At 41.3% G+C, this 19,349-nt stretch overlaps 1 protein-coding gene across 1 annotated transcript in view; it reads left to right on the top strand.

Annotated features, from left to right (window-relative positions):
* The first annotated feature begins 4,985 nt into the window (after positions 1-4,985).
* Positions 4,986-19,349, top strand: part of efna3b (ephrin-A3b) — a 55,800-nt gene continuing 41,436 nt past the window's right edge. Inside the window, exon 1 of the mRNA XM_053327875.1 lies at positions 4,986-5,095. Coding sequence (XP_053183850.1) covers positions 4,986-5,095 — 110 coding nt within the window. The remainder of the gene's footprint in view (positions 5,096-19,349) is intronic.

The following is a 19,349-nucleotide window of genomic DNA, read 5'->3' as shown; positions in this document are numbered from 1 at the left end:
TCTCTTTCTCTCTCTCTCTCTCTCTCTCTCTCCCTATACACCCGCTCCTCCTTCTCTTCCTCCATCCCTCCTGTCCTCTTAAAAAAACCCTCTCTCCACACATCACTCTTGCTGTCCTCTCCCTCTTTCTGCACCTCTATAAATCTCTCCTCTCCCCCTCACTCTCTATATCTCATTGCACTCCTAATGTTCTGTGCCCCATCTAACTCTTTCCCCCAACCCTGACTTACATTCTCTTCCACCCTTTCATTTCCTTTTCCTCCCTCTCCCCTCTCCTCTCTTCCATCCCCTCTGCTGGCTCAGTTTGCGTGACTGTTCAAAACTATCAGCTCCTCTTCTCCTTCCCTTAACCCCTCACTCCTTCTCTCTCGTCTTTCCCCCTTGGATTCCTCTCCAACCAAAACACAGAGAAAGCCCTGTTCTCTCTTTTTGCACCTCTTTTGTTTTTTTTCTTCTTCTTTTTTTTTTTTTGCATCTCCCTCACCCCCCTTCCTTCTTCCATCCAATCTTAGTGGCACCTCTCCTTCTCATCCTCCTCCTCCCTCTCTTCTTCCCCCACCCCTGCTCAGCCGCCAACACCCCCCTCGCGCCTCCTTGCTCTTAGACTGTACCAGTGTTGTTTTAGGCACAGCAGTGAAAGGTAAACAGAGAGATTGAAAATTCGTGTCAGTCAGTCGGGTGAGAGAGAGACAGGGAGGGAGGGAGAGCAGCAGAGGTGGTGAGGGAACGAAAGGAGGCGGGGGGAGTGTCAGTACAATTTACTAACACAACAGTGAACAGCGAAGCAGGCCAAGACACAGAGTGAGCGGGAGGCGGAGTGAGAAACAGACTCCGAGTTGAAGAATGCCATTGAAATGCAGCGTACATACAAGTATACAAAGAATATAAAGTGTTTACTGTACTATATAGCCACATGATCACCATACGCATGCCAGGGACCTAGTGAACTCATATATGCATTGTTTACATCCTGGGGACCTGAGACGGATGTGAGCCCTACAGGGTCCTAATATCTAATTATTAGTGGTAGGCCTATGAGAAAGCTCCGATTAGATTTCGAGGTTGCAAAGAGCACTTGACAGATGTGTTGTTGGCCGGCTCTGGGTTGGAAATGTCATAAGAGCCTCGGTGTCACCGCATGCAGTCAGCCCCGAGGTCGTTTCTCATAATAACCCCAATACAAAAGTAATCCAATAGCACTGCAACCCACGCCTGGAAAATCCAACCTGGATGATTAGAATTGACAGGGGCGTTTTCTGAAACAGAACATGTCAGTGTCTGTTTAAAAGAAACCAAATGGAAAAGCGAGAAATTGAGTTTTTTTTTTTTTTTTTTTTTAGTCATTCAAAAAAAAAGTAGCAAATCTCTGCTTCTGAGGGTGTTGGATTTCCAGCTTTGTCATCTTGCACCTGATTTACACTCTCCTTCAAAATGTAGCCATGTTGGATATTTACAGCCCAAACCAGTGTAGACTCTGCACAGTCAATCATCCATGCTTTATAGGCTGAGATTTAAAGGGTCAGTTCACCTAAATGGCAAAAACACATTTTTTCACTAACTTCTAAGGGTATCTAGGCATGGTTTTATTTGCTCCGTTTTTTAAGTATCTGTCTCTGAGACTTCTGCTGCTACCCCCAATACATGTGAATGAAATTGTTGTTGGTGTTGCTCACAGGATTAAAAAATACTTAAAATATTCCACAACAAAATCTATTTGCATAAATAGAACATGCTATGAACAGTTTTTCTAAGTGTTCAAACTTTTCCAGAGCTTTTGACCATATCCAACAGGCTTCTTCAGCAATTCAATGACATTTGCTCAAAGATCAAAGTATAGAACTTCAGTCACATGATAACAGGTGGTTATACATAAATGACCACATAAATGTTCACATCACATGACAAAACCTGTGCTATTCTCTGAAATGGGTTGTGAAATTTAGAAAGACACTAAGAAAGCTAGTAAGTAAACCTTGAGTTTAGTGTGTGTCCGTGACCAAAAATTGAAACCTTTTGCTCATTTATGTAATAATGTTCTGGTGATTCTGGAAAGTGTTGTTTCTCTCAAAGGAATAGTTTGACACATTTTGGTAAATATACTTATCGGCTTTCTTGCTCAGAGTTAGATGAGATGAGAAGCTCAACACCATTTACATTTCTGTCCATCAAATATGAAGCTAAAGACAAAAGATGGCTAGCAAAGCACAAAGCTGCAAAAACACCTAGCGTGGCTTTACCTGTGTAAAATCTGAGCTGTGTTTGCAATCTTTATGCTAAACTAACTGGTTGCTTGCTTCATATTCAACAGACAGATTTAAAAATGGGTTTCGATCTTCTCATTTAACCGGCGAACAAGAGAATAAAAATATTTGTAAAAATGTAACATTATTGGTTTAAATATTTTATTTAATTTTTCCAGTGCCGTAAACATTGAATATCAAATTCTATTTATGGCATCATATTGGGGTCAAGGCAGAAATTTCAGAGACAGATATTGCAGAACTGAAGCTATCTGCATGGTTTGATACCACAAACACTCTGTGGTAAACTATTTCTTTTTGTGGTTTGAGTCACACTAACCCTTTAAGAGCAGAATGGGCGTGTGTGAATATATGTTTATGTTTTTCCTTCCCACTGACTTGGATGAGAGAAGGTGTCCAAACGTTTGACTGGTCCTGTATGCACACACTGTATATCTAAGCATATATATACTGTTTGTGTTTTACTGTTATGTTATACTATTAAACTGCTTGTGGAGACAAACAGAGTGACAAAGTGGAGAGAGTGAGGGAGGAATGATACACAGATGAGCAAGGAGAGGATGCAAAGGGAGGGTGCTCATTAAAAAGTTGCATGCCTGCTGTAAGGGAGAGATGGAGAAAGAGGAGACAGGTAGACCACCAGAGACAAAGCTAACAAAAGATAAAATAGCAGAGCTAGGTAGCAGGGATCGCAGACTGGAGAAAGTTTGCATTTGAAAATTGAAGAATAAGGTGAGGAGAGGAGAAAGAAGAGAGAAAGAGACAGAGGGGGGATTAAATGGACAGCTTGTGAGAACGGCGGAAGGGCCGGAGAAGACAGAGGGATTCCCCGATGGCATCTCATCTCTTTCTCTTTCTTGCTCTTCTTCTCCCTATTTCCCTCCTTTTTTCTCCCAATAAATCATTCTGACTTCTCCTTAATCAACTCATTCCCAGCAGGCGGGAAGAAAACTGTAACAATTTTTCTTCTATCTGCTATCGCTCTCTTTTTCTCCCTCTCTCCGAGTGTCTCTTTCCCTGTCTGGCCTGTTCCTCTCATGTGCTCACAGACGCACGCACACACGCACGCACACACACACACACCTGTGCACACACAATTTGTGGCAATAGAGGTAACAGAGGGGGGCAAATTACTGAGCTTTTTACTGTGTCTCTGCAGGACATAGCTACTACATTAATTTCTAACTTGGGAATATATGAGCCACCTCACACTTGCATGAAAGTAACTTTAAATCAATCTAACTTAATTGCTTTAACATATTTTAGATCTAAAATTGAATTAATAGGACAACTTTCAAAATTAAACAGCAAATTAAGGATTCTCTCGGAGTGAGATAAAGTGTGAATATTATTGTGAACATGCTTACACAGAGTTTATATATTGACTTTATGATGGATGGAGATTACGTGTGTGGACGTGTGTGTGTGTGTGTGTGTGTGTGTATATGCTGCTTCTGTAAGAGGATTGCAAATGATAATAGTGCTGTAATAAACTGACTTATGGTGTGTGGGGATCCAAGCGCGGAGGAGTGGTAATTGAGTATACAATATATGTGTGTGTGCGTGAGTCTACGGGTGTCTTTTTTAGCCTTATTAATAAAAATGCAAAAGTGTGCGTGGCTGTGGAGAGGAGGAGGAGGAGGAGGGGGTGTTGCATTGAGAGAAAAACACAGGCTGCAGATGGTGGATGCAGACGTATCTAGGGTGGGATTCAAAGCTTTTTACAGCGGTGGTGGAGGTCGAATAGTTGAGAGAAAACTTGAAGTCGCAGTGATGCCTGATGTGCTGCGACTTGGCCACAATATTGGAGGAATGCGCTTTTGTCGCTCGCTGGGGGAGGAGTTAGAAAGTGAACGAGTGCTGCCTACCAAACAGAAAGAGGAGAAGGAGGAGAGAGAGGGAGAGAGAGAGTGAGAGGAGAGAGGGAGACGGGTGGGCAGGCTGCTCACTGTAACGATGGTTGTCGGATAGAGTCTTGAAGACCTAATGAAACTGGCTGGTTGAATTGTGCGCAGTGATTATAGAGCTCGACTTGCTGTGCATCTCTCGGATCCTTGGAAGAGGGGAAAAAAAAGAAACTGCAGCAAAACGATATATAACAAGAACAGTTCTATTTAAAATAAAAAGAAAGAAGAGGACTTGGTTAAATATTTTTTATTTTACTGCCGTTTTCCACTCTTATTTCCGCCTTTCTCACATCAGCAGCACACAACTCTTTCCCAGCGAACAGGACCGTTTCATGCCCGGAGGAGAACCGACTTCCCGCTTGGACCTGGTACCGGCCTCCCACACTCCTCTGGCGGGCTTCATAGCAGCAGTTCCCGGTGAGAGAGGACCAGGCGCGGCTCACACATAAATGGGGAACCCGCTCATAAGGACTTGCGCATCCACAGACCCCCTTGTTTGAAGCTCCAGGATTTGTTGGGGAGGGAGGAAGGGGGTTCGCAGTGTCTGGTTTCTAGGGGAAGGGGGGTTGAAAGGGGAGAGGGGAGATGGGGGGGGCTTAGTCACTTCACATCACAATAGACTTTGAGTTTTACAACACTTATTAACCAGAGCCAGTCTTACAGTCTTTATCCGTTTGTATGCATGCATGAAGCTTTTGTTTCTCCCGTCTGTTAGGCATTTGCTGGGATGTTTGAGTCGCGTTGTTTGGTGGGGTGAAGGGACCGAGAGAGTGGCCGGAGAGACCGAGAGACGGAGGCCGAGACAGGAGCCGAGAGCATGGCTCTGGTAGCGCTGTCTCTCTGGGTGCTAACGAGTCTCACCTGGGGGAACCTGCTCCAGGTGTCCGCCAACAGGCATTCCGTTTACTGGAACAGCTCCAACATACAGTAAGACCCCCACTCCTTATGTTTAACTGTGTGTCTGAGTGTATATGTGTGTGTGTGTGTGTGTGTGTGTGTGCCATTTCCTATTTCCCCACCTGTTAAAAGGAAATACACAGAAAATGTCCTGATTTGCTCTCTGTGAGCTGTCAGATTCATCCATCACTCTTTCAGTTCATGAGGGATTTATTGCTGGTTTAAGCTTCTCTTGAATGTATCTCTCTGATGCTTAATCAGGGTTGTAGCAGCCGCCTTCCTTGTGTGTATCTTTATCCTTTGGTGGCTAAAATTATTTAGATTTACAAAAACTCACATATCTCTATGGCAAAGCTATTTTTGAGTCTCTAATTGCTCCCAGGGACCTCTACCATGAAGTCAAGGTGGCCCCAAACCATCTTTTCTACACCCTCAGTTGCACAATTTGCTGGACGCATTCAGCGATTCCAGCACCAATCTGTGCATATTCCATTTTATGTGATTACTTCTTCCTCTTTCCCATCTCCTCTCCTCTACCTTCAGCCACGCTCGGTCAAGGAACCGAGAGAAAAGCAAGAGCGTCTCATGTGATTCTTTTGCCTTCCTCTCCTCCTCTCTCCCATCATGTGGCTCTGCTCTCTCAGTCTTTCAGGGCTCTTTTCTCTCTGTCTTCTCCTCTATCTGGTTCAATTAGGAGCACTTCTTCATCCTGACCCCATTGTGTTGTGGCAGTGTCACTATTCAATCTCCCCTACTCGCTCCCTCTCCAACTTGCTCACTCCTTCTATCCCTCTCTAACCCGCTTTCCTTGTTTACACTCAGTCCGTTGGCCTTTTTGTTATCCTCCTAATCTCTCTCTCCTCGCCTCTATCTTGATGCAAGTGAAAGAGCCTTTTTTTTTGTTAAAGCTGCGTTTTTAATACTGTCCCTGTGAGTCCATGGCCCTGCTGCTGGATCCTTAAAGAATGTAGTGTTAGTCTGCAGTAGCACACTGTACTGTAGGCAGGACTTATCTTACAATTTACAGTCAAATATGGCAAGTTTATATTCTAAAAGATGTGTTTCAATACATAAGATACACACACATTAAATTCAAAAGGTGCTTTCGCTTCTGCTCAAAACGCAATGATAATATTTCGTTAATATGCAACCGATGGGCAGATTTCACATAAAACATCGGCAGAAATGTGTTTCAGCAGAGTTGTGTAATCTGCTTTATTTCGTTTTTCTCCAAAAAGGTCACAAAATAATGCAACAGTCAACCATAGCTTAGGTCTCACAAGATGCACGAGAGCGCATGTCACACACTAACACACACCTTCATTTTCGTTCTCCATCTTGCAGCGAATCCGGCCTATGTGTAAGCTTCTGCGTTTCAGTTACCAAGCATCCCCCAGAATGTCTCACGATGTGGCATTTACCTCTTCAGCAGTGTTTGTTTGGCTTCTAAGATGAGCAGTCAGCTATACTCCCATATTTATGATAGCGCTTATTGAAGACGTAAACAATCTGAAAACTCAGAAAATACCCAGTTATTTTTTGCAGGAGGCGGATGAATGATTTCGTCCGCGGACAATAACTCTAGATCAGTGATTTTAGTTTACAGCGTGAAATAAAACTATGAGAGGCAAGTGAATTTATGCCTCACAAGAAAATGACTATACATGAAGTGCTACACAAAGTAATAAGAGTACAAAACATAAAGTTATTGGTTGTGGTACGAAACTGTAAACAATATTTGTTTTGCGGAATGTCAGAAAATAATTTCGGCGCTTTTTACAGAAACTAATATTTCCTACTAGCTGATATTTTCCTGCAACTCTCAATATGGATTGTGCCCCTATCAATTTCTACTTTTTTGCTCTGGATTATTTGATAATAAATGCTAATGAAATTCCACCATCGGTTTTCATATCATAGACAGAAGGTAATTTAGATAAAATGTGGAGAAATCGCTTAGAGGCATAAAGGAAGAAGTGAACCCGGGACTTTGGTATGTTCAGTTCGAGTAATTTTAACCTTGGTTGAATTTACACCTAATTAAGTCATTTGTCATCAGTGTGTTGGTGTGTATGTGGAGTGTTTGCTGTTAACTTAGAAATAAAAAGCTGCAGTTTTTTCAGACAAAGCAGAGAGAGAAATAAAAGAGTATGGAGCAGCCTAACCTTTAACCTGACTGTCCAGGAACAGTTAGGACTATTGCAGAGCCCCGCAGCCTCTCTTCTCTCTTTCTCCACACGTTCATGGCCAATACTGTTTTCATCCCAGCGGCAGAATATTCTCAGCCCCTGCAGTGTGAGCCTAAGTGTGTCTTTTATAAAAGACTGCGGTTAATTAAAGAACACTGCATCTCAGTGGACCTGCCTCATCCCTGATCTTCCCATTCTCTTCCTCTCTCTCTTTTTCTTTTTTCTCACTGCACACATATACAGTGACAATGTATGAGCAGTGAGTGGGGATAACTTTTTCAATTCAGCCTACTTAGTGAATTAAGAAACAAAAGGGCCATGGACAGTGGCTCACAAAAGACAGATAAACTGTGGGATAACCTGTCTAATCTACTCTTTCATATCCTTATAAATCGTTTTTTTTCTAGAAGCACATATTTTATTTCCAGCATTTATTTTAATCTCTGCACTCAATACAACACCATCCACCATTTGTCGGGTTAGCTTGCGTGTCTCTAGCCGTTGGCAATCAGCCTCTCTGGAGTTTCTCTAACTCTCAGTGCTGTGTGGAGGTTTAGAAGGCCAATAATAAGCTGTAGTATAGCTGTCAGTTTGAGTGGTAAACACATTGTAAAGCCTGAGGACCCCGCAGTTTCTCAACCAGCTTCTGACCCCGAGCCACTCATCAACCACAAGAGACAGACTAAGACTGTTGCCAAGGATTAACTACTTCACACACGCATGCATGCACAAACATGTGCATGCATGCTCACATTTGTGCATGTGAACTTGCTTGTATGCTCACATATATATGTATATATGTCTACACGTATGTGTGTAGACAAATATTCACACGTCCCTGCTGCGTACTTTGCTTTAACTTCGAGAAGATTGATAATTTCCTACGTTCGCTTCTTACACAAAGGCTGCTTCTACCTATCAGTCATTTGTCACTGATATCCCTGGGCATGAATGTGTGTATAATGGTGTGTGTGTGTGTGTGTTTATGTGTGTACGTGTGTGTGTGTTTGTCCTGTTACAGATGTCTCTGTTCATTGATGGGTGACCGAAACAAAAACAAATCCATCAGTCCGTTAAATCACACATTATCTTCCACCACCTGGCAATTAACCACCGCTGTGAGTGTGTGCGCGCAAGTCTGTGTGCATGCCTATACATGTATATGTGTGTAATCTAATAACGCAGCAGTTTGCTGATTTGCATAATAGATATCTGGCGATATCTCTTAATTTATCAGTTGTATATTTCGTAAACGATTAGGCTGTGAATAAACAAACACATCTCTAGACAGCATGTTTGTGTTTGTGTGTCCATGACACTGTCACCTCAAGGCATATCGCAGGAGTAAAGCCAGCAATCGCAAGCAGATTTTGTTCCTCATATAAATGCACATGCGCATGCGTGGTAATCGATGCTGAGGTGGAAGTGGTTTTATATTCATCCAGCTAGTCAGAGTGTGCAGAGACACGTCACGCAGGGCGGCAGCGAAATAATGCAAGAATATGTGAAGAGAGAGACAGCGAAAGAGAAATACTATGGGACTGGTTAGAGGAGAAAGAAGTCAGGAAGAATACAGATGGATTTCCTGTTGAATTATAATAGACCGGGGGGAGGAGGAGGGTCATCATAATAATGATAATAATGCTTGGCCAGTGCCGCGAACCACACTCAGTGTCCTCAGTTACCAGTTTCTCTGTGGGTGTGCGCGAGACAGAAGGAGGGAAACACAGACTCAAGACGAGAGGATTAAACAGGCCAATCAACCATCCCCTTGACAGCAACACAAACCTATCTGTCTCCCAGCCCCACTTAGGACAACAACATTTACATTTATGAATATCTGCACAAAGGAGAGTATTACTCACTCACTATCTCAAGGCCCGCCTGTGTGTTTGCGTGTGTGTTTTTGTGTACAACCCATCCATCATAGACATTTGCGATGCTGCTACGTATGCATGTCAGCTACCTTTGTGTGTGTGTGTGTACCATTTACACACACACAAATACAAAACCTCGCACAAAGGCTGAGTGATCATCATAACAGTTACATAGGCCCAACAATCCGACTAGTCATTAGTAAGGAATAATATGGCCCCATAGTGTATGGGTGAATGGGCTTGGTCTGCATAGTCATGTGCGGTTGTGAAAGTGTGTGTGTGTGGTGTGTAGACTCTTGCACAACGACGTCATTAATTAGACGCAATAGGGAACACCTGTGTTATGGATGACTACTGTTTGCATAATAAGATCGTGTGTGTGTGTGTGTGTGTGTGTGTGTGTGTGTGTGTGTAAATACATTTTTCTGATTGAACAGGTATTGTCTGGTAGGTGAGCGGAGGAATAAGGGACATTTACAACAAAGGAGGAAAAAGCAATGAATTCTTTTCTCATCCTCTATCTCTTCCGTCTTCGGGGATGAGCTAGATTTCAGGAGCGTACTCCCACCTCTCTGCTCTTCTTTCTTCTCTCATCCTCCAATAACCTGATAGGAAAGCACTCTTGGGGTGGTGGTATTTTGGGAACTATGTGCTTTAATGTGAATGTTGTACAACTCTTTCTCTGTCAAATTAACTTGGACTGAATCTTTCCAGTGCCAAAAAAAATCACATCTTCCTTCACCTTACCTTACCTTACCCTACCCACACTTCCCTTTTCTTTTCCTTCTCGACACCCTTTTCCTCTCCTCTTCTATATTTTGAAATTTTGACCGAAGCCACCTCTCATATAACATTTTCTAAACCTGCCTCCTTCTAAATCCTATAATTTTACACACACACACACACACACACACACACATAAAACACTCACATTGATCTCGAGAAAAAGACAAGCCTGAAATATCGAGCCCACCCTGTTTTGCTACATCTCTTGATTGGCTCTTTCATATCCTCAAACGCTGCCTTGCTTACATGATGGACTAATCGGAACCATTGCTGTGAAAATGGCGTATTGATGTTCAGCGTTTCCTCTTGCTCGGTGTTGAGTCAACCGCTCGCTGGCCACTGTAATGGTTTGGATTCAAAAGGGCTGTTTTAGAGGAAACAAGTTGGAAGGGATTTAAGGGATGTAATGCCACTAAGACCGAGCTTATATGAAAGTCAGAGTGAACTGAGCAATTCTGATCAAGCCTGACACAAAGTAAGGTTCTTATTGGTGTAAACGCCTGGTCTGGGATTGGTATTGATTTGAGTGACTGCTGATTCTATGCTGGTGGCTCAGTGGTAAGCACAGACGCTTTGCAGGCTGTATGTATCGAGTCTTTCAGAGTCATTGCAAAGAATCGATTTAAATGGCTGACCAGAACTTTTACCTCATTGTAAGATTAAGATGCTTTTTTTAAATGTAAACTTCCTAAACAAACTCAGTTCTCCTTGCAGAGCATATGATTAAATATTATAAAGACTTATGGTTAAATTCACAATGTTACATTGTTGTTAATCTTTAGTAGGTTTGAAGTTAATTCAGTACATTCACAACAATGGCTAGCTGATCTAGATACAGTGAGCTGATACAGGAACCAAATTAAATACAGAAAATAGCATCGCTCTCAGTGTTTCCCACAGGTTGAGAATGTATTTTTACTTGTCAGCCTCAAGGGAGGTGGAGGTGTATTGTAGTGCACTGTGTTCAATCCATGTCCAGATTCATCCACATTTTTACACAGACTTTGGCAGGAAGAGAAAAAATACTTTCAGAAAGGCAGAAAAGTCTGCTTGCGTAGGCAGATGTCTTTTTGGGTGGACCTTTTTGTAAATGGGAAGCACTGATTTGTGTGACATCCTGCTTCCACGCAGGTAAAGGCTAGAACATATTTAGCCTGAACTAATAGACATGACGCATAAATCATATCTTAATTGCTTTTTAAAAACGGTTTTCACTGCTATGCTTGGATTTCTGCAAAACACCCTTTTCTCTCTTTTTTTAGAACTATTACATGTAAATGTATCTCAGCTAAAAACAAATTTAAATGATGTTAACGTACTACCATCAGTCAGTTTTAGTGGTCTGGGCACGTCTGACTTTCATTTGGCCAAATCATTGAATGTAATGCATGCAGAGCCAATATGTGTTGATAATGTGATATAGATTTACTTGGAATGTGTCCTCATTTATGCTTGGACCAATGATTTTATGCAAGCTCTTCATAACACTGATAAATCCCATTTAGTGTAAGGCTTGGCATTGGAGTCACAGTTGCTATGTCCCTTATATTATTTCTTTGTTTTTTTAAAGCACAGTTTTGTGTATGTAGTATTTCACTCTTGTCAGTATGAACAAGAATACAGTCGGGCTCTCTGTCTTTGAAGATCGTTATTTGTTGTTTCAAATCAAATGATCAGCATGTAATATTTCCGAAATGTGCAAGCATGTTTATCCTATCATTTGCCACCTGCTGGGAACTCCAGCAGCTTAGAGCAGTTCTGCAGCTAAACTACTCTCTCTGGGGCAGACAGGATGGCTGCCTTTTCTTAGTTAAAAAAGCTGAGAAATGGTCTGGAAAATGTTTTATTATCTCTGCTCCCAAAGGGAGGACCAAATATGCATCATTAGGACTAATTTCCCAATTCGAGATGCTAAATAGACCTTTTTCACAGCAGACATCTGAACACGTCATACCAGGAAAAGTACACGTGCAATTAATAACATGACTCATGGTTGTATTCTATCATGCATGCTGGCTCACTGGCATGGCTTACTGAGGTACTTAAATAGAACAGAGCCATCATTAATGTTATTAGTTACACCAGTGTTTCTCCTGCTATGACAAGTCAAAAAGCCGTGAAAAGGGTCTATAAATATGACTCCAGGCTTGGTTCCTGTCTGGAGATTCCTACGTTTGCATGTGTTTCCTTATCGGTGCTGTGGTTCCCTCCCAATGCCTAGCAACATGCAAATCAACAGTATAAATTACCCAAAGGTGTGAGTTATGGCTATTATATACTCTCTCAAAATTGCTATTTGCACAGTCTGAAAGTGATGAAAGCTCTTGTCAGACATTTTGTTGCCCAATTATTGTAACCAATAGTGTGACAGCCACACCTGCATTGATTGTCCAGGTGCACATAGGTGTGAAAATGGGCTGAGCTCTAAATGTGTTGGAAAATAATTTTCCCCACATGCCTGCTTCTTTCAATGTTTTCACTGCTGAGCTGCACCAGTCACCTCCTTGTGTGGCAGCAGTGGAGAGGCTTGTGCTTTCAGAGAAGAGACAGAAGGATTGCAACTAAAATTGGGATCAACATCTGAGCGATGGCTGCGACAGATACGAGCTGATAGACAGGTGCTCCGTTTACATCCACTTCATGTTGTTGAATCACAGTGACTCGCTCTGGCATTCAACAAAAACTAGGAAATATGGCTGAGTGATGCTTGTTAATACAATATTTCATTTTTGAAGGCTCTTTATTAATTTATTGCACCAGCGACTACTTCGCTTTTACAATCCTTCCCCCTCTGTCATCTAGCCTCTCATCCCACCTGGATGTCAAGAGAGTACATTTCAGCCTTTAGCCATTTGACGAAGTAGCCATCTATCCATTGTGCTTTTCTGCCATTTACTCACTGAATATACATGAGCAAGACCTTTACCTTTGTGGGACCATACAGTTGTTTTTACCTGTAGATATAAGAAAAGAGACACATTTCACAGGAAGGCAAACATCACCTACATTGATATTGTCTTCTCCATAGCTGATTTCAAGGTGTTTTAAAATGTTTTCATTGTTCTGCTTAACCTGGAGGTAATCTCAGGACAGCATGTGTATAAGACATACAAAGAAATGTAGGAAAAAGAGATACTAAACAAATGTTTTCAGCACATTGTGGTCTTCATCGGATCTTTACGATAAATTCTAATTCTTCTTTGAAATAACAAGAGGAACTGTGTCAGAGTCTTGCAGCATTTATGCTGATTTAAGGTAAAATGAATTGCCTTTTTCTCCTTGACAGCCAAATTATTGAATGACCGTCTTCTCTGATTATCTGTAGATTTTAGGCAAAATGTGGGGTGAAACAAGAATTTATCTTTCCCACCCATGTGTTAAATTTGAACAAATTGTCCAGAGAGAACAAATCCCACAGCGATGGGCTGGAGGCGAAACAGAAAATACACACACACACACACACACACAAGCTCATGTACTCACTCAGACGCTCACACTCGATGTTGTTGTTGATATCAACATTATTCTCTTAGCCGATGCCTAAGCTCCAGCAGTGTAATCAGGTGCTAATAACAAGGCTGTGATGTTTACAAGCTGTTCAAAGCGCTTTATATATTTGTGTGTGTATGTGGGTATTCTCTATGTGGTGCTTACTCTATTCCCCACCAGCGCTCTTGGGGCTTTGGGAGGGGGGTGGGGGGTACTAATAATGTAGACTGTCAGCTCTTGCACACATGCACACACACCAGATGCGCATATGGTGTGTTTGTGACGTGGCTAATGATAGCAGCGTAGCGGCAGTCTGAGGCCATATGCTGAGCCTGATTACAACAGAGCAGAGTGGCCTAGCATTAATAAACTCTACCGACATGACAATTAGGAATTAGGATGCACAATACTGGATTTTTGCTGATATCTGATATGCCGATATTTTCTAAGTCATTTGGGCTGATTGCAGATGCCAATACTGATATATACACATTTCTTTTTTCCTCCTCAAATCAACTTATTATTATGCCTACTTGAATGCAGACATAAAATACATTCACTGGGTAAAATAAAACATATAAAACTGTAAGACTCATCCTACTTTAACAGGCTTGAATGTTGATGTTTTTTAGACTATCCCGACAACCACAATCAGGACAAGTTTGACCAAACAAGTAAATGTATGTAATGTCTGTTCACAGAGATCATGTGAAAGTAAGTCCATTGTACAACTGAATAGCAATTTGAGCCAACTGAAAGAACCTTACATATAGTGTACCAATACTCTAATGATATCATATATAATTATATATCAGTCATAGAGGCCAAACCACCATACTTTAACTACTCAAGCTGATAATATTTTTACTTGAATGCAGGACTTTGACATTGCTGTATTGGTACCTTTACTTTGGTAAATGATTGTAATACTTCTTCCACCTCTACAATAAAGCTGGATAACATCCAGAGATCCAGGGATGCAGTTCTTCCACACTGCACCGGTCAGTCATGGCCTGGGTTTAGCATGGAGGATCACAGAAGCTGCTCATGTTTACAACAGATAACAATCTAGTCATTGAGCGTCTACACTGAATGATTTGGGCTTTTATAGTATATAAATAAAGCCCACAGTTACTATTTCCTCACTAACTGCCCCATTCAAAGCTAACAGTAACACTGAGCATGGAGTTATCAGTGAAACTAACACAGAAGCATGTTTCTTAGGACATTAAACCCATTTTCTTTTCGCCTTCCAGCAACATCTCCAAACAACTGTCAAGCAGCACGAGTGAAAATATTTCAACGTTAATTAATTTAGCTGTTTTTAAATACCTAACATGGTGATTACATCCACCTACACGAAGCGTGTTTACTGGACTAACAGTTAAACAGTTCATTGAGGATTTGGTCAACGGTTCGCATTGCATGAGCATAATTAAAGCACCATCTTATCAGCCTGTTATACTGGCAGAAATGTCCATTTTGGGCTGATGTCAATATTTCATCATTTCAAGCCTTTTTCGGCTGATACAGATGACGTGCTGATATCATTGTGCATCCCTATTAGGAATTCTCCACATTAAGGGAGTACAGTCACACGTGAAAGTGACCATCACATCAGGAGTCGACTGCTGCTGACGAGGCAGAGGAGCAGCGGGGAGCTGCTGTATTGACAGGAAAAGTGTCTACTGTCACAGCTCGCTGGGCAGAAGTGATGCTTTGATTATGAATATTGTTAGTGGTTCCTCAAGATGTAAACAACTTAAGAATTTCAGAAATAATGAGAGCTTTTATTCAGTTTTATGCTAAATGTAGGAATGGTTTCTCTGTAACAGCTTTTCATAAGAAACAATTATGGGGAGATATGAGAAAGATTTGATTGTGAAGGTTTGATGTAGCAGTCAGAGGGAGAAATGTAAGGCGGGGTCCTCACTTCAGTAAACTACAGAGGACACCGAATTATGCTTATTCCATCCACAGAGAGAGCGCAGCAGAGAGGGAGAGTCTTTAATTGAGGTTTTATCCATTTAAGCTGTCACTAAGAGGCCAACTCAGAAACCTTTTAAGCACTCTTCGTTCAGTAATGACACAAATCAGAGAGGAAATGTGTTTGTGTCGGAGCGTAGGTGCGAATGTGTGCTGGTGCCGTGTGTTCGTGTGTGTTAGCGTTTGTGAGGCAGGAGGGTAATTATGCGGAAATTGGGAAATGGCTAAGTGAATTATGACCTTGTTTCAGCAGAAGGCTTTAATCAGTCGCAGCCAGGCCAGAGAGGCAGGCAGAAATGCTCGCTGCACAAGCACTCTGCTCCTGATGGCAACAGCAACCAGTCAGTAAAACTGGTCTGTTGTGTCAGTCAACCAGTGATTCATGTAATAGCAGTCATACACAATACCAATGGTAGAAAGGCTGAAATAAAAGTGGCATTCTTTTATTTGTGTTTTGGTGCCTGTTTAAAGTCTTACATTTTGCAATTAGTTGTGTGTACAGTGAAGGGTCATGTGTGTAAAGTCTGGGCAGTAATTCAAATAAATCATCATCTCAATTATGCGCAATCATTGGTTGCGGCCAGTTTCCCATGGTGACATCAGCAAATTACTTTTATTGTCTAAGAGGCAGGCCAAACTCAAACCCGAAGACACTAAGTTAGCTATGATATAAAATGCAATAAATCCTCACAGTCAAAAAGCTTATACTAGGCTTTACTACAATAAATCAGCTGTTAAAATCGCTGTAGATCATTTTTCTGTCCATCAAATAATTGTTTCAGCTCCTAAGATCATATATAAAAAATTCTGCTGTCCAAATGTATCAGTCCAAGCAAATAGCAAATGAAACTTAACATTTGTATAAGGGTTTTGTTTGGATATAGAATATTTTCCATATTTTGATCTAGTCAATGTCCCAAAAACATTCTTTTTTATATTGTGATAGTGATTTCATACAGCGAAAACACAAAATAGAACTGCAGCAAATTCAAATCACTGAATGGTGCTCATCATGACAGCAAGGCACTTATCTGATAGGGAGGGGGCTCGTAAATCATTGGGTTAAAGTTTGAGATAAGAGAAGTTACCTTTTTTTCTTGATTGTCTTTGCTGTGCTTTTGTGCACAAAATCTCTCACAACTCAAGCACGTTCCGACTCAAACTGCCAAACTGATTCATGTCAGAATGAACAAAGAAAAAGGAACATGAATAAAAAGGGTAAACAAAGATAAAACAAACACCAAGAAACAGTCCAAAGAATGCATAAAAAATAATAAAAAATAATGTGTGTGATGATTGCAGCTGGTGTTGCACGGAACAAAACACAAAAGTGAGAATGGTGGCAAAGTGTGTGTATACTGTTGTGATGGATGCCAGCACAACATGTCACTTTGGTCTCAAACTAGCCATTTTGACAGTAAAAGCAGCTGAATTTAATATAGTTTTTGCACATTTTGGCCTGTACTGTTCACGTGTTTTGAGTGTGTGTGTGTGTGTGTGTGTGTGTGTGTGTGTGTGTGTGTTCATGTATGGGTAGCTTCAGCTCTTTTATAATAGCTGTTTGGATGTGTGTCGGCCGGGTCAGCAGCACTGCTGTGTGTCAACCTGTCTTAGTGAGCCTCTGTTGGTTCTGGTCTGGCTGTCTATTTCTGTCAGTATTGGATCGATGGCATCCTACAGACACTGCACTCCTGTTTTGGATGTTTCAGCCTGTTCTTTTCCTCTCTCACTGTGTATCTGCTTCTCTGCCCTCCCCTTCCTCCCTCTTCTCTGTAAGTCTCTCCTGCTGCCTCTCCTGTTGGCTCGGCTTCTCTGCATCACTTCCTCTTCTCCTCCTCATTTTCCTCCTCTGCATCATCGTACTACTCTCGAGTCTCTCTTCAGATCAGACAATGAGCTATCTCTCTATGTGTGTGTGTGTGTGTGTGTGTGTGTGTGTGTGTGTGTGTGTGTGTGTGTGTGTGTATTTTTAGTGATTCTTGCTGCTTCTTTGTGAGGGATTCCTGTGCTTGCCTTCGAATCTTGGACAGTTTGTGAGTCAGTGTGCTCAATGTAAATATATGATGCAGGTTTCTGCTAGATTTTAAAGGAATTACATGTCTTTGTATATGTGAGTTACAGCTGAAATGATCAGTTAATGGAACTGATTAGTCCAAACATGAAATATGAATCAACAATTATTTTGATGATCAATTAAGCAAAGGGCCATTTACTGGTTCCAACTTCAAAAATGTTAGGACTTGCCGCCTTTCTCTTGCTAATCAAATATGTTGGTGTTCATTAAAGACATGAGCAAATGGAATAGTGATTGTTTACTTAAAGATCAACTGAAAATAATTGTGATATTAATTAATCATAAAAATATTCATTATTTATAGCTCTACTGTGATTAAGAGTGTGCAATATGGATGAAATCTTCTTTCATGGTATATGCAACAGTGCTCAAACAATAAGTTGATTCATCTATTGGTTTGATAAGCAATTTGTTGTTTATGTGATTTATCAAGCAAGGGAATTTTTAAAACCATTTTCTGACTTTATAGACTAAATAATTAAAGGATTAATTAGAAAATGTTTAGAGTTTTTTTTAAATCAATAGATATAGCACATTTCCAAATCAAAGTTCATAAGATGCTCATTTCAGTGTGCATTATTTATTTTTAGGGCAAAACATTGATATACATCAGTGAGAAGTCATATAAGGGTTTTGTGTTTTCTTTGTTTCTTATTGTTAATGCTCGCTGTATGTATGCTGTCTAATTACCATGTATTGTCGCTTCCACTTGAAAAATGAAAAAAAATTGGTTGCAAAATAAAAAGTTTTGTGTCACAGCCCTAATATACATATGTATATAATGACTGGTAATATTCTAGAAAGTCATTAGAGAAATTATTTATAGATGAAATAAAATATGGAAGTCTGGTTTTGTTTAATCCCATCAAATAAATATCTGACAAATCAAGGTTCTTTATCACAGAGATGCAAAAAATTCAATACTGCCATAAAGCAGCCCCACTCATTGATTTTCACCTGCAGTGAGAATTGACAATTTTCTATGGAAAATACAGTATTTTATCGTATGTGTTGTACATGTGAGGTGGAGAGCATATGTGTGTGCTCCTGTATGTGTATGCAGTTCACGCATGATTCCATGTATACCACCTTGTTTCTGACCCTTGAAGATAGATTTTGTAATGTGCACATGCATTTACATGAGGGACAGCGGTGACTGTGTGAGTACATACGTGTCTGCACACTGAACAGAGTCAATGGCTGTTAATGGAGGGAGATGAAGAATAAGGATGGCTGAGCGCTACAGCAGTGATGCTGGCTGGCCTCAGTGCTGACACCCACGCTGTCTGTAGGCTCTGCTCTCTGCTCCTACGCGTTGAGGCACAGGAATGTGCTAGCCTTGCTGTAGTAAGGCCGCATATGAATGAGTGTTTACTATCTCTCTTAGCCAACTTCTCTCTCCTGCATGGCTATCATGTTTTTAATGAAAGTCCAGGGCGGCTGCTGGATAGAAGTAGACTGTCTTTATTTCACTTGAGTGACGGGGAGGGAGAGAGAGAGTAGGGGATAGAGGGGGTGGAGAAAAGAGGGTGCAGGGGGTGCAAGGGATGTGGGGGTTGCAGGGTTTTAATGAATGTACTGCAGTTAAAAAGAATTCTGTGTCACTTCCCGGGAGAGAGAGAGAGAGAGAAATAAAGGTGGTGGAGGGGTAGAGGGAGATGTGGGAGGAGATGTTGCGAAATAGGATGTGTTGTGTTGATGGAGCAGAGATCTTTGCAGCCAGGCAAACTCTCCTCCCATCCTTGTATGTGTGTATGCGTATGTGTGCGTGTAGAGGGGGTGCAGATAGAAAGCGAGAAAGAAGGCATGTGAATGCCCCACAGCCTACAAGCATACCACCCACACACATTACCCACATGTATTAGACCCATACATATGCATGC

Source organism: Scomber japonicus, chromosome 10, assembly GCF_027409825.1.
Source record: "Scomber japonicus isolate fScoJap1 chromosome 10, fScoJap1.pri, whole genome shotgun sequence".
Classification (NCBI taxonomy): domain Eukaryota; kingdom Metazoa; phylum Chordata; class Actinopteri; order Scombriformes; family Scombridae; genus Scomber; species Scomber japonicus.
The sequence above is the reverse complement of the archived record's forward strand: the minus strand, read 5'-3'. Positions and strand labels throughout refer to the sequence as shown.